The 15,882-nt window shown below is 34.1% G+C and overlaps 2 protein-coding genes across 2 annotated transcripts; one reads left to right on the forward strand and one right to left on the reverse strand.

The window, feature by feature from the left end:
* Window positions 1-1,912: 1,912 nt before the first annotated feature.
* LOC118576716 (olfactory receptor 52Z1-like) lies at window positions 1,913-5,080 on the reverse strand. The gene is made up of 2 exons (XM_036176927.1): window positions 5,068-5,080; window positions 1,913-2,847 (listed from the first exon to the last, which is right to left on the reverse strand). Exons 1-2 carry the CDS (start codon window positions 5,078-5,080, stop codon window positions 1,913-1,915), a joined length of 948 nt encoding a protein of 315 aa, XP_036032820.1.
* A 5,648-nt stretch (window positions 5,081-10,728) lies between these two features.
* LOC118579150 (olfactory receptor 52K1-like) lies at window positions 10,729-11,679 on the forward strand. Its single transcript, XM_036180264.1, has one exon. It carries the CDS (start codon window positions 10,729-10,731, stop codon window positions 11,677-11,679), a length of 951 nt encoding a protein of 316 aa, XP_036036157.1.
* Window positions 11,680-15,882: the final 4,203 nt, after the last annotated feature.

The raw sequence follows: 15,882 nt of genomic DNA on the forward strand, positions 1-15,882 counted from the left end.
ATAAAACTACCAGGTCATATAAATGCATTACTTTATTACATTTACAACATAGTTTTTTGCTTGAAATCAGGGAAATATTTTGTCTTATTAAGAAGTGAGTATTTTGCAGTAAGGAAATTATTTAAATTTCATGGTTATGTCAGTCTTCTAGATGAAAATGCATAGTCTGGCACCATAGAATGCAAACATTCAGATTGCTCATCATGGGGAATTAAACTAGGAAAATGATGTATGTTTATATAAAAGAAACAAAGGAAAATCAGTCATAATGGTATACAAATGGGTCCTAGTATTCAGGAGGCTAAGGAGGAGAATTGTGAGTCTGAAGCTAGCTTTTGCCAAAGAAGAAAAAGGGATAAAAAAATCATAAACAAAAATTTAGCTATAAAAATTTTTAAAAGAAAAAGTTAAACAGCCAAATGAGCATACTGAATGTTACTCTTAAGTTTTCATGATTCTTTTTATTAAGAACATCCCAGACAGACTTTTTCATTCTCAAATCAGAATATTATACTAAAAGATATTATGGATTGATCTAAACTATCAATCATATTCAATGAGAGGCAATTAAATTTTTTGTCCCAGAGTCTCTACCCCTTAAACTTAAGTCACCTACTCTAGCATGTGCCCTGAGGGTGGGGTCTATAGCAGCCTGACTTCTGTCCTTCCCAGGTCTTACATATATATTATTTTTATTTTTGAATATCATTATATAACTCAATGTTTGACAAAAAATCATGTTTATGACTTACTTAAGTAAAACATCATGTTTATGACTTTACAAAGTAAAATTCTAGAATGTAAAACTAAAGCACCTTTATTACATGAACATCTAAAAATCTGTAAGAAATAGATATTTTTTGGAAATTTAAGGGAAAAGCATTTGAATGATAGGCAAATTGTCTTTTGACTTCAGGAAAGCAAGTTAGTCTCCCAGAGATGAGTTTCCTTATGCACTTCCAATGATGATGGTCAGCCTTGGAATCATAAAAACACAAACAACAAAAAATGAACTTAGCAGGTTATCTATCTATCTATCTATCTATCTATCTATCATCTATCTATCTTCTTTATATATATATATATGTGTGTGTGTGTGTGTGTGTGTGTGTGTGTGTGTTTGTGTGTGTGTGTGTGTATCTTCACAAACATACATGTATAAATAGGTATGTAAAAAAAAAGTCAAAGAGGCTATCAACTTAAGACTATGGGAAACCAGAGGGGATTGAGGGAGAGTAACTTGGACATAGAAAGGGAAAAATGATAAAATTCTACTTCAATTTGAAAAAATTAAAAATTAAAAGAAAATAAAACAATGTATTTTATGTATTGGATCTATATGATACATAAAGTATATAATGGAGCTTATTATATATGATCATTAGCTTTTATTATTTGATTGATTAAATTGTTTATCTGATAAGCATTTATAAATTCGTTCATTTCTGTTGTTCTTGAGGCTAGGATAATTAGTAATTCCAGAACTCACAAAGGAATTATTTTATTCTGTCTATGGAAAACTGACATAGAAAAATACATATAGTATAAAAATATTTAACATATTCTAGTACACTGATTTCCTGGTGATAAGTTTCCTAATTATGTCACAACAATAACATTTGTGAATAATATGTTCTGTAGTTTTACTTATTTAAAATATTTTGTGCATTCTTTTAATTTAAATTTTCATACAGTGTATTTAGGACTCCTCCAAGATCCTCCCCACCTCCCCAAACAACCAACATTATGCTCTTTTTCTTTTGAATTCTATTATGTTTTTATTGAATGTTAAATGCTCCAGGATTTAGATCTGATCAGACTGGGTTTTTTTTTTTTTTTTTTTTGTGATTTTTATTTAAGCCTCCTTGTTTATCTTGGATTCCCTGTTCTTTGCTGTTTCATTAGACTTGAATCATTTTGGGTGGAAACAGGGCCCTACTACTCGCACCCTTATCTCTTTGGTCTTTATTCCATAAACAATGGGGTTCATAGTTGGGGGGATCAGTAGATAAAGATTTGCCAGAAGGATGAGGGTGTGCCTGGCCACATGGTGCCCAAAGCGATGAGTAAAGAAAGAGAAAAAGGCCAGGGTGTAGAATATCAAAATAACACAAATGTGAGCTCCACAGGTGCCAAAGGCTTTTGTCCGGGCTTCCCTGGATGGCAGTTGTAGGACTGTTTTCAAGATGAGCCAGTAGGACAAGGAAATGAAGACAAAGTCAAGCCCTGTGGTGAGGAGAGCCGCTGAGAGCCCATAAATGCTGTTTAAGATAATGCTGTTGCAAGCCAACTTGGCGATGCCCATGTTCTCACAGTACGTGTGGTGGATAATGTTGCTATGACAGAAGTCTAGGCGGAGAATCAGAAGAACACCAGGAGTGACAACAGCCACACTCCGAGCTACCAGGGCCAGCCCGACCTTGACAATGAGAGAGCCTGTAAGCAGGGTTGTGTAATGCAGTGGTGTGCAGATAGCCACATAGCGGTCAAAAGCCATGGCCAGTAAGACAGCAGATTCAGAGAGGAACAGAGCATGTACAAAAAACATTTGTGTGAGGCAGGCAGGGAAGGCAGCAGCCAAGGGACCCTTCCAGAAAATGAGTAGCATTTGGGGTACAGTGACGGTACAGAGGAGAACATCATTGAATGCCAACATGGCCAGGAAGAGATACATGGGTTCATGGAGGCTCCGATCCCAGACTACCACTGCCATGACCAGCACATTGCCAAACACAGCTAAGAGGTACATGAAGCTAAAAGGGATTGAGATCCAAATCTGGGTATCTTCTAATCCTGGTATACCAGTGAGCAAGAAGAAAGTAATCTGAGTATGTGTAGTGTTGAGTTCTGTAAAAGAAAATTTTGGAAGAGTTTATTACACAGAAGCAAATGATCTACAGTATATATATACTTTGAAGCTAGTGAAATAGCAATTGTTTTTGGTTTAAAGAAGATGAAAGGGCAAAGACCATTAATAAGATCGTCTAAGTGAACTAGCATATGGAATGCTTTTCTGAAAATTCTTTTACACAGCACAGTTTACTTTGAAAATATGTGGATCAGAAGGAGCAGAACTCCTCATTTTTTGTGTGTATGATTGATGTTGTTTGTTACCACGAAATATATTAGTATACAGTTTTTGAATTTTTATTCTAAATGTCTATATCTGCTAAATAATACCCCCAAAAAGCATGTTTTTCTTTCTTTCTCCATCTGAGTAAAGGATGAAGAGAACACTCTATTTGTTAAGCCATTGCTTGGTATAAGCATCAATAGCTTGCAAATTATTTGAGATTCTAATTTAAAAAATAAATTATATTATCCCCTTCTCTGTGCATTTGTGTCTTTGTGTGTGTGTGTGTGTGTGTGTGTGTGTGTGTGTGTGTGTGTGTGTCTTTGTGTGTGTATATGAGTGAGTACATGCATGTTTGTAGGTGGGAGGGCATGTGTGGTCTAGAGTGCATACAAAGACCAGAAGATAACACACAGGGCCCCATGAGGGCCCTGGGGACAGAACTCACATTCTGTCTCAGCATTAAATGATTTTGTTGCTAACCTTCACATGTGCTACAACAGGGAAATTCTTAATCCTATTTGAAGGTTGTGAAACTTTCCGTATTGATCTAATTTTTTCTAGTACCAAAATGAGTAATCTGTTTCACTTGTCTTATTCAAATTCTTGAAGACAAACATGAAAATAAAATAGCAGTGCAAAGTAAAATTATTCATACTTAATACTGCTTCTCAAGGATCAGGGCATAGAATCAGATAGAAATAGAAATCGCATAGAAGTCCAGACCATGGTTGATTTTCTGTCAGAGAAACAAAGTCACAGCAAAGTGTCAAGGCTCATCAGTATCCAACACCTAACACTGGCAGGGCTTTCCAAGGAGCATAGAAATTTCTATTTTCAAATCTATCAAGAGAACCAGGTGAAAATTTACACCAATATTTTTGTTGCCATGGGTCTTGTTTTTATATTTTGAAAATTACAATTACATCACTGTGCCCCTTCCCTTCCCTCTCTCCAAAGCCTCCCATTTGAATCCTTTGCAGTCTCTTAGAATCAGGGCCTTAATCTTTAATTATTTAGAGCACTGAACAATACTTTAAAATTAAGATGTGATTTATATAAAAATGACTCATATAAAAATATGCATTTTCTGGTCTTATAAAACATTCACTTAAGTAGTAAATTTTGTAGAACAAATCATCAATTTCAGCAAAGTCACAGAATATATTTATCAACAGGTTTGACTTCAACTATCAGGAAGCCTAAATTGAGGATATGGATAGTTTTCTACCTGCAAAGAAATCTACAGAAATTTCCAATATGCACAGGCTCCATTTTCCATGCTGGAACCTCACATAAAGTCTCCAGAAAATCTGTGTAGAAAGATAGCAATCACTCTCCACATTAACTGGAATCCTCCTCTCCAGACAACACTAGTATTAGCAAGGAAGTGCGGCATGTCATCACACCAACACACTCTGCACTTATCCCATTTTCCTGTGCACATTGTCCTATCCCTCTCTTTAGCTCTGTTGTTTTCCCCAGTCTCTCCTCTCCATTTCCACTTATCTTTCCTCTCTTCCTTAGTTCCAGTAAGGAAAAAAATACGTATTTTTTTCAATTTCAGGACACAAATATAACACACATAAATGTCTTTAAAATAAAATTAGTATAGCTATTGCTTAAAATATAATTAGGTCCACAGTTTCATCACATACCTGAGATTGAAAATTTGTATTCTCTAGTATTGATTCATAACAACATAGAAAACATTAGACATTTTAATAGAAGATAAATCACATATCAGCATAGGAATTGGCAATATAATATGAATATTAAATGATAATAATTTGATACAATTATGAATGCTTACTGTCTAAAAAGCTTTCTCTTAAAACTTACAAATATTTCCTTCAACTGCTTTACTATCATTTCTAATGCCAGTTTCATGTGGGCAGAAACCTGGACATCCAATAATATACAAGCTTGTTTACAAATCCAGAGATGTTAGTTTAAGAATTTATAATTTTATCCATTGAAAGACTCTAACTTACCTTGTGGATTCATAGCTTTTCTGAGTCAGTAAGAATGTTAAAGGGAAGGTTTTAAACATTCTCTCACCAGCTTTTTTTGTGATATCCATAAAGCATGTGTGAAATAGCCATGCCCTACTGGTATGAGTATAGGGGAGAGGTATATATATATATATACTTCTATGTATTTCACAGAGATATTTTTAACCTTAGCCCATGGGTTGAAAGATCTCTTGAGAATTATTTTCATTGAGTAACTTTTTTCACAGCTGAGACCATAGTTGGAATTTGACTACCATACTTGGTCATGCCTTTCACACCTCTGAAATGATGTTTTCTTATCTTGAACTGCATTTAGTTATTTTTTAACCCATATTAAGTCTCTTTTTAACCTGTGTTTACACTTTTATAAGTTTAATGTTCAATCCTCTTATAATTCTATAAATATATGAAAGTTTCCTATTCCATGTCTCCTGTGAAACAGGAACACTTCCTGCAACAAAACGAACTACTCAGGGAATTTATATTTATTTCAATAAAATGTAAAATGGCTCTTAGTATGAATGTTTTGGGTGGTGCCGAGGAAGATATATAATGTTGTATTTGGAGAACTCTCACTTTAATATGGTTTGAAAATTAGTAGAAGGCTTGGTATAGTGTCACATGTCTTTTATCCCAGTGCTTGGGAGGCTGAGGCAGATAGATCTCTATGAGGATCTCTATCCTGTTCTACATAGTGTGTTTCAGGCCATCCAGCACAACATAGTGATATTCTCTCAGAAAACCAATAAATAAATAAATAGTACTAGAGTATACTTTGTTGTTGTAGGCTTGTGTGAAAAGTAATAAAAATTAAAGAAAAGAGAATTTACATATAGGAATGGGCAACTAAAGGTGGGAAGCTACAGTGAATCTGTCAAATGAAATTCAGGTTTGTCAATGGTTTCAGCAACATGAGTTCACTCCATGTCATGAACAATCTTTACATCTAAACACTTTAAACTTTTGCTCATATGGACATACCTACATTAACGAAATAATCTGGTACTTAGGGAATTATGTCTAGGCATAATTAAGAATTATACATAAGTAATTAATATGACTAATCTTATTAAGAAAATATTTCCTTAGCTACATGTAGTAAATTCATTAATAAATTAATCTTTGCACATAAAGCTAGCTACAATAAAGAAATAATTTCTATACAGTTTATTTGGTTTTCACTTTGCTTTTGTGGATGAAAATCAGTTTATTTTGGCACATTAAGGTTCTTTGTAAAATACACAGTTTATAAACATGCCTTTTAATGAAATTCTTACATTAGCAGAGAGTAATGCTTAATTCAGAGTCTCATAAAATTATCAAAGTACTAAGAATGGGTCACTTTTGTGTCCTCATCCCTAAACTGAACATCAATCTCACCTCATCAAGCAAGGCCAGGCAGATCATTGGAAAGGTTTCAAGAGACAGAGATGGGGAGAAACATCTACGAAACTCTGTCTTCGGAGTATGTCATGCCTTTAGAATCATGTACATACTGTAGTTGTAGTTACTTACACAGGCTTGCAAACATGCACACACAGATATACACGCACACTACACAGAAGCAGAGGATGATGGACAGGTTGGGAAGAAGAAAGGGTTCAACTGCAGTAGGAGAGGGTTTAGAAGACAATATCAGGGGGACAAATATGAACACAGAACATTTAATACATTATGACACTGACAAACACAAACAAAAACATTAGCAAAAAAGAAAAGAAATTCTCCTGGCACAACTTTTGCCTTGAATCCAAATAAAAAACTTTTCCATGCCTAGCTAGGTACTTGCATACCACAGCTAAGAAATCCATGCCTTCAAAAGCTCTACATTCAAAATCCAGAAAGTAGAATGTGATTCTTTTTTTAAGAACTGTATTATTAATATATATCTCTACATATTTTAACAAATTTCTTTAACATATATTCATTTTACAAGGTATAAATAGTATAATTATATTTACATTCAAGTATATCACGCACTCTGACTACAATCACGCTCCAAAGTCTTCTCCTGTCCCCCTTTCTTCCCTCCTGCTAGTGACTTTCTTCTCAAATTGCTCCCTCTTCTAGGACTATATTGTATGGATGCATCTGTATTTGTGTTGCAATATTTGGTTTTAGGTAAACTGCAAAACCCAGGTTTATATAATTTGTATTAATATTAAAATTAAATATTTCCCTTGAAAATTCACTTTTCTTTTGCCTCTAATAATGGACTTTCTGCAAACACTAAAAGGTTAATGGAGAGTAAGATAAACAATCTTCCACAAAATTAAATAACTAGCCGGGTGGTGGTGGCTCACGCCTTTAATCCCAGGCGGAGCCAGGCGGATCTTTGTGAGTTGAAGTCCAGCCTGGTCTACAGAGTGAGATCCACAAAAGATACAAAGCTACACAGAGAAACCCTGTCTCAAAACCACCACCACCCCCGAAAAAAATAAATATCTACCGACTTTCCTTAATATTGTGGTTATTTTACATCTTTCCTTAATACTATTTGTTAGCAAAGCTGTTTAAAAAAATCATTGTGAAGGGAATCTCCAGCACATGTATATATAACTTACATTTGTATGGCTAATAGGGTTTTATAAAATTTTTGAATAAGGCAGTAAATTATGCACCATAATTGAGAGTAGAAAATGGAATGAACAAAAGAAATCACAGTGAATTTTTACCTCAAGTGAAATCATAAATACACAGTAATTTGGGATTAAACACTGGTCTAAATACAAACAAAATGTCTAAATTTACATGAGAAAATATAAGAGGACATTCTCTTATCTTTAGAATAAATTTCGTAAAATATAAGTATTATGTTATTGGTCAAATAATTACCATACAGGCTTACTGCATGTACATTGTGTGGTTTCAGTGAACATAACTACATGTGGAATCATGATAAAATCAGGACAGTTAGGTATTCAGTCTTCCAACACTGTATATTTTGTGGTGGAAACATTGAAAATCTTCTCTTTCACTGTGTTGAAGCATATAATACAATGTTCTCACGTTAGTCATTTGACTTTGCAATTGTGCATGAGAACGTGCTTCTCCTCCTATCTAACTAGATTCAATACAACGATTGACAAAGCTCTTGTCATCTTCTCCTTTATACTTCCTATGGACTGGTAACCATTCTTCTAACCTCCTCTGTGAGATCAGCTTTTCTAAGTACCAGATATGAGTGAGAGCTTAAGGGTTATCTTTCTGTGCCTGGTTAATTTGACATAGTTTCTTCCAGGGTCATCCATCTTCCTTTATTGTAATGATGAGATTTCATTCTTCCAGGTTATTGAATAAAATTCATATACAATAAAGTAGAGCAAAGCCCCAAAGAATCGTCAGATAAAGCATCCTGAGAGAAATTTCCATGAAAATGAAATTAAGGCTTAGAGGATGAAGATTATCTCAATTTAATTTATATAATTTGTAGAATGTACAGGATTAGCTAACCTGACTGAAGAGGGGGACATTATAATGTTCTGTGCTACATGATGTTTTAATCATTTTCTCTGTGATTCTGGGTTTTCCAAGGGACATCTCCTCTGTGAATCTGAGGGGCCTCCTGAGTATTTGACTAGCATAAAAGAACCAGGGCTACTGGCTTTACAGAGTGCTGCCTACGTGATGCAACACCATATTCACTGTATCATAGATCATATGACAATTCCAATATAGAGAAGATAAAGGCAAATGAGACGTGAATGCTGAACACAAAGAAATGGCATTATATGTTATATATTTGAATGATAACTAATAGGTATCTGAACAGTTATGAAGCAATTATTTCCAAAGATCTTATTGTTCATGAAATAATTGTTATTCTCTGTTACGAGGTGATTTCCTATTATGTTACTCCTGACACAAATTGGAAAGACTGTTCCAAGATTGTTGTTGAAGAAAAGAAAGTTTGGACAATAACTGTGAGTACGCTGTCCATGTAAGGCTTTAGGTAAAAGTTGAAAAAGTATCTATGAAATGCTTGTGTAAATAAACAATATGCTAAGAGCTTCTGGTCTGCCCTAAGAACTGATTGTCCATTTATTGGCTTTCTGTAAGTTCCTTCTTGTGCTCCAAGTCTGATGAATGAAACTGACATTGTATGGAAAAGGAGGAAAACTAACAGGACAAGACTTAGAAACTGTTGGTGAAACATCAGAGTTAATAGAATCCAGGTGACAAGGACCCTTGTAAGACATCTGATGTTTATGACTGGGTGACTAGTGTTGCCACCAAATAAAATGTCAGCAAATATGCACACCTAGGAACCTAGGAAAAGATATCTTAGAGGAAATGCCTTTGCTTCTTTTCTCTTAAAACGGAATATACACATTTCCATCCTGGAGATAAACTTTTAGGAAACACAGTGATAAGCTTGTAATTATTCCACATATTGAGCAAGAACAAATGCATTATTTATATCATTAAGATTTCTTCACTAAATTATGAGAAAAAAAATCAAGGTGTGCTAAGTTGCCGCTCATGTTCACAACTGCACTTAACATAAAGCCCTGTTATATCTACATTGTCAGTTGTATGTTTGATTGTCTAACACCAGATGTCATTTGAAGAGGTTAATCTTGTTTAGTATAAGTCATAAAAGACCATAATTTTAGAGTAACATCTTTCCCTGAACATATTAAAATCCAAACTTGAGCTATCTATAATAAACTTCCAAGTCCGTGAAATGAAACTGGAGCCTGTTGATAGCTCACATTTCCATCAAGTAAGTTGGTAGAAATAGCAGAATCTCCCAAACAGAAAATTTTATTTGTGTAATATAGATATGCCACATGTTAGTTATTATACAGGAAAGACAGCCTGTGTTGTCCTGATGGTAGCTAATTATCAACAATCCTCTTTATCATACCCTTCCTCCTTCTCTTCCTCCTTCTTTTCCTATGGAAGAGTGCAACCTTAACAAGACCAAACTGATTTTGCTTCTCTTTCTTTTTGTTTCTTTAGGATATCTCTTAAAATAAACCATGTCTACACATGTGAACTATTCATATTTTACCAAAGGAATATCTGTCGAATGCTAAAATAGAAAATGAAGTTAAGAGGTTATTTAAATATGTATTTTTACCCTTAAAAATATGAAATATGTATAATTTGACTTTGATAGATGTTAAATTATATTTTGTCTATGACATTCTTTGTCTTATTATACCTTATTTGAATGTTCAATTATTTAGTTATGATGTCAAACAATAACAGCATCATTTTAAAGAATGATATATCAAAATATTTTCTAATTGCAGTATTTGCATGTTTTGTTTATGTTTCCATATTTTATTACAATTTCTCAAAAATCATTAACTTAAACACAATATATAGTTATTTTATTAACTTCACTTTCCATAGAAAATAAAAAACTTTCAGTAAGATTTAATTATTCAGTTGATAAAATAAAAAACTAACATATATTGTGAATTTAATATTTTCTTTTGCAGATAATGTTGCTCATGCTCCATAGGATGGGTTAGTTTATCTGAGCATTTCTAGCATTATGGAGTTCTAGGTTTGCATTTCTAGATTCCAAACATAAGATCCTTGAAAGAAATGCTTTGCAATCTTCTCTGCATTTTGGAGATTATCCTAGTTATTATTTGCTAAACTTGAAATATTCCTAGTTATAACATGGTAAACAATACAACACATCACTACATTTCGTTTTTCTACCTGGTTGGTATTCCTGGCTTGGAAAATTTTCATTGCTTCATCAGCATTCCTGTCTGCTTCCTGTTTGTCCTGACCTTGCTGGGGAACAGCATAATCATTGCTACTGTCAAACTAGAACCAAGCCTCCACCAGCCTATGTATTTCTTCCTTTGCATGCTGGCAGTGACTGATATGCTTCTAACCTGTTCCACAGCCCTGAAAATGCTTGGTATTTTCTGGTTTAATGAACACTGGATTGAGTTTGATGTCTGTCTAACACAAATGTACTTTATCCACACACTTTGCATTTTTGAGTCAGCCATCCTGGTGGCTATGGCTTTTGATCGTTTTGTGGCCATTTGCATCCCACTACATTATTCAACCATCCTTACAACATCTATGGTTATTAAACTGGGCTTTGCTGGCTTGAGCCGAGCTCTGTTCATGGTTTTGCCTTGTCCTCTTCTCATTAAGAGGCTGCCCTACTACACAAGTTGTGTTATCCATCATGCCTACTGTGAGCATATGGCTGTGGTGAAGTTAGCCAGTGCTAACACTCTCATTAACAGAGCATATGGAATCTCAGTGGCCCTTTCTGTGATACTATTGGATCTTTGGCTGATAGCCACATCCTATGTAAAAATTCTCCAAGTAGTGTTTAGACTTTCTTCCCAGAATGCCCGCTCTAAAGCCCTGGGCACCTGTGCTGCCCATGTGTGTACCATTCTTGCCTTCTATACACCTGGACTGTTTAGCTTTCTAACTCATCGCATTGGCAAGAATGTATCTCCAAGTGTCCACATCATCTTGTCCACCCTGTACCTTCTAGTGGCCCCCACAGTCAATCCCTTGGTATATGGTATCAAGACAAAACAGATTCGGGACCGAGTACTGAGCCTCTTCTCACAATTGAAAATTACTAAACCCTAAATCATTTAAATAACATTTTGATAGAAGAATATGCCTCATGAAATAATGGAGCTTAATTTTTGCTATGATGCTATTGTAAAATGCTATTTTTCTTTTATGTTATTTTTCATAGAAGAGATTTATGGTGTGATGCAATATTTGTGTATTAGTCTTTTATTTTAATTTTATGTAAACCATGTCTAATTGAACTTTTCATTCAGTATCTTCACTTTATACAGTTCTGCTTCAGATTATGTACATATTACCCATTGTAATATTGCTTCCTGTCAATTTCTCTGTCTTTAGATTTAAGTATATATAATATACTGTCTCTATACTTAGTGACAAATTTCAGTGTAAAATAAACACAAGGATTTCAGTTTAAATTTCATATGTAGAAGTCTGAATACTGTCACTGCAGTCTTTACTTCAGAGTAATTAACAGCAGCTTTGGCCACCAGCACAATAACTGTACAATGTCAAGGCCATGAATGAACAATATACATTCTTTATTATGTTCAAGTATGATTTTTCTATGTCTAGTATAGCATTTTATAATACTTACATCTTTGTGAAAAAGCTCAAAATTGATCATGTCTCTTCCTTTCATCAGAGAAGGAAAGTTAGCATTCTAATTGCTAGTTCAACATCCTGTGAGTCAGTAAATATAGACAACATGAACTTACTTGAAACAAGAACATTTGAAGCAGGTATGTTGTGTTGTATAGGAATTTTAAACACAATCCTTCTGAAATATGCAAATTAAAGGAGGTAAAAGACTCTAGTGCATGTGAAGAAAGAATACACCAGAAAAGAATAAAACTAAAGCATTCATTTTGTTTCACATATTTAATATTTACCTAGTGTGTCAAAAAAGTATTCAGACTAAGGTAATATATGTTACCAGATGAATGATAGAATGAAAAGTAAAATATTTAAAGGATGGGTTAGAACTTATGAGAGACTTCTAAAGGTACATGTAGTTCCTTGAAAAGAATACTTCTAGTTGAAAGTGTGATGAGTGTGTTAAAAATCACAAAGCATCACTAGTTTCTTTAAAGAGATGTAAGAGACATAATACTAAAATTCTTTATAATTCTCAATTAAATACAAGAAAAGACATAAAAAATAAATAAATAATGAATCAAAATTATTGCCTCAGTGTATAAAAAAATCTGTATATCTGGATAAATAATAAGAGCATATTATATATTGTATAAATAATTGTATTTTTTCTCTGAAAAATTAGGTATTGCTTTTCATCATGCATTTTAAATTATTTTAAAAAAGATGAACAGTACTTATATCTCATCTACAAAATTAGAGATTTTGTCCACTAATAATTGAAGTCATTTCTATGAGCTTCAAACGTTTTCCTCTTTCCAGAACTGATGTTTTCTGAAATTGAGCCACTGACATAATTAAATAACAAAGAAGAGGCCATGTCTTTGACATATATTATGATTAGTTCAATTTAGGGTTAGATGCCACATGATGAATTCACTTAATCATTTTTCATTTTTATTACTTTTATGAATAAATTATAAATGTATATGTATTACATATGAATATATGCATATAAAAATGGTTAATGAAAGTGAGTCCTTGAATATGAAAGAGAGCAAGAAGGGATGTATGTGATGATTTTGAAGGAGGAAAACAGAGGGGGAAATGATGTAATTATATTATGATCTCAAAAATCAGTCAAATATATGTCATTTATTTTTATTATATACATATAAAACTATGCATGTATATGAGTACTTCATTTTCTCTTTTTCATTTCTTCCCTTTGACCACTCCCATGTAACTTGTACCTTAGTTAATCCTTTATTCTGGCCTCTTTTTCTTATATGTTGTCATTCACACACACACATACATACACACATATGTATGTATATCCCTAAATATATAAATACACCTTGCTCAGTCTTAATAGTGTATGATTTCAGGGTAGAACACTTGATATTGGCCCTTGAATTGTGTGGCCATTTCCAGGGCAAACTATTTACTCCCATTCTAAGCATTCCTAGGTTTTCTGTAGGTTTTTGTCTAGGCTTGGTGCCCCATGAGATGTATCCCCTTTCATAGTCGCAGTTCTGTTTGTGTTGTTCTTGTTCAGATCTTGTTCAATCAGCCACATTATTGAGACTTCATGGGTATAGTTTCCATGATATTTTTAGGAGATTTGGTCTCAGAGCCAATATTCTGTTCCTCTGGCTTTTAAAATATTTCTCCCTCAATATTTCCTGAGCCTTCAGTAGAGGAGTTGCATTATGAATGGATCAACTGGGACTGACTAGGCACCCACAACCACTTATATTCTGCTTTTTGGTTGATTGTGATTTTCTGTAATGCTTTCAATCTGTTGCAGAGAAGATTCTTTGTGACTGAATGATGGGTGGGAGCATAAACATTTAGAATGAGGCTAGGAATTATGCTAGTTTAATACAGTGTTGGCTGTAAGTTCTCCTCTAGGACCCATGACCTTACAAGCCTCAGATAATTGTCTGGGTTTCTGGTACCAGACAAGATTTTCTTCATGCCAAATCCATTTAAAAAACTGTTGATTGCCACCAAGAAAAGACTGCAACTATGGCATTTTATGACACTTCTAGGGGAGTTGTACTATGCTGGTCATTGTTGTAATTCATATGTTCATTCAATATCTTTCTTCCCCTATTGCTCTGGTGAAGAATTCAAGTACTAGATTAAATAAGAGTAATGAGAGTAGACCACTTTGTCAGGTTTATTATTTTGGGGGGAATACTTTTTGGTTTCTCCATTTACTCCACTTACTATAATTATTAGCTATTGTAATCTTATATATTCTTTATATATTTTATTAATTCTTTGATCATTTCATCAAATGAATTTTGATTATAATTATCCTGATATCCTCCCCTTACCTTCTAAATTAATTAAATTCACCCCTACTTACCATTCTACCCCTCATAAACTCATGACTTGTCAAAGTACAGAGAATTAGAGATTCTGGAGTGCTCATCCACAAACAGGACATCTTTATCACACCCTCCACAATGTCTCAGGGATGATAACTAAAGATAAGATAGCAAGAGCCAGAGATCAAGGAGGACGGGACAAAACAATGTCTCATGTACAATCATAGGACCACTGCACTCATCGATTCATTGAAACTGTAGTTGTCTAAGCAATACCTATACAAAATCAAGCCACAGTGTCTAGTATTTAATATGCTGATGTTCTAGTTGCATCTGAAGTTAAAAAGTTTTTTTTCTTTTTTATGTCTGCTTGTGTCTTTCTCTGTTCACTTACCACATATGTTTGAGTGACCGTGGAGGCCAAAAGAGAGACTTGGATACCTGGGAGATGAATTTATAGATAATAGTGAGTTTCACAACATTGGATTTCAACTTTGGTTCTTTTCAAGAGTGGCAAACAGTCTTAACTGATGACCCATCTCACAGGTCCTTTGCAGAAGCTGTTTTTATTAATTTAATATTTTGAGAATTTCTTATATGAGTGATATAGATCATTATATCCATTCAACTCCTCCTGTGTTCCCCACTCTGTCTAAAATTTATGAACTCATCTTTAATTATTATTATATATGCACATTTGTATATAACTTTTTGATGAAGATATACTGAATTGTATCAAAACATTTTTTCATCTTTTGAAATCTGTAGAAAACTGTATACCCTTATGTTAAAGGAAATAAAAATTCAAAAGACAAATCACAATGTTTTCTTTTTTTAAGATTTATTTATTTACTATGCATACAGTGTTCTGCTTGAATATATTCCTGCATGTCACAAGAGTGCACCAGATATCATTATAGATAGTTGTGAGCCACAGTGTAGTTGCTAGGAATTGAACTCAGGACTTATGGAAGAGCTGAGAGTGCTCTTAACCTCTGAGTCAGCTCTCCAGCCCCATTAGCCATCTCTCCAGCCCAGCCATGTTAGTATACACACACACACACACACACACACACACACACACACACACACACACACACACACACACAGCTTATATAGTAGAATCTAGATACACCCCACATGGCTATCATGCTACTGGAAGGTTCTCTGCATGCTATTTGAGGAGAAAGCAGTCAATAACATCACCCAGCTGTGAAACCTGTTAGCTCTATTCACAACTGCCCTTTCAAGATAAGCACACCAGTACAACTCTATAGGAGTAACCAAAAAGTTTCTGAGTGCCCACTCTACAAGACAGAAC

The sequence above is a fragment of the Onychomys torridus genome, chromosome 1 (genome assembly GCF_903995425.1).
Source record: "Onychomys torridus chromosome 1, mOncTor1.1, whole genome shotgun sequence".
NCBI classification, from domain to species: Eukaryota; Metazoa; Chordata; class Mammalia; order Rodentia; family Cricetidae; genus Onychomys; species Onychomys torridus.

Bases quoted from the DNA above. Each gene is read 5' to 3' on its own strand.
- LOC118579150 (XM_036180264.1), top strand. From the start codon at position 10,729: ATGGTAAACAATACAACACATCACTACATTTCGTTTTTCTACCTGGTT.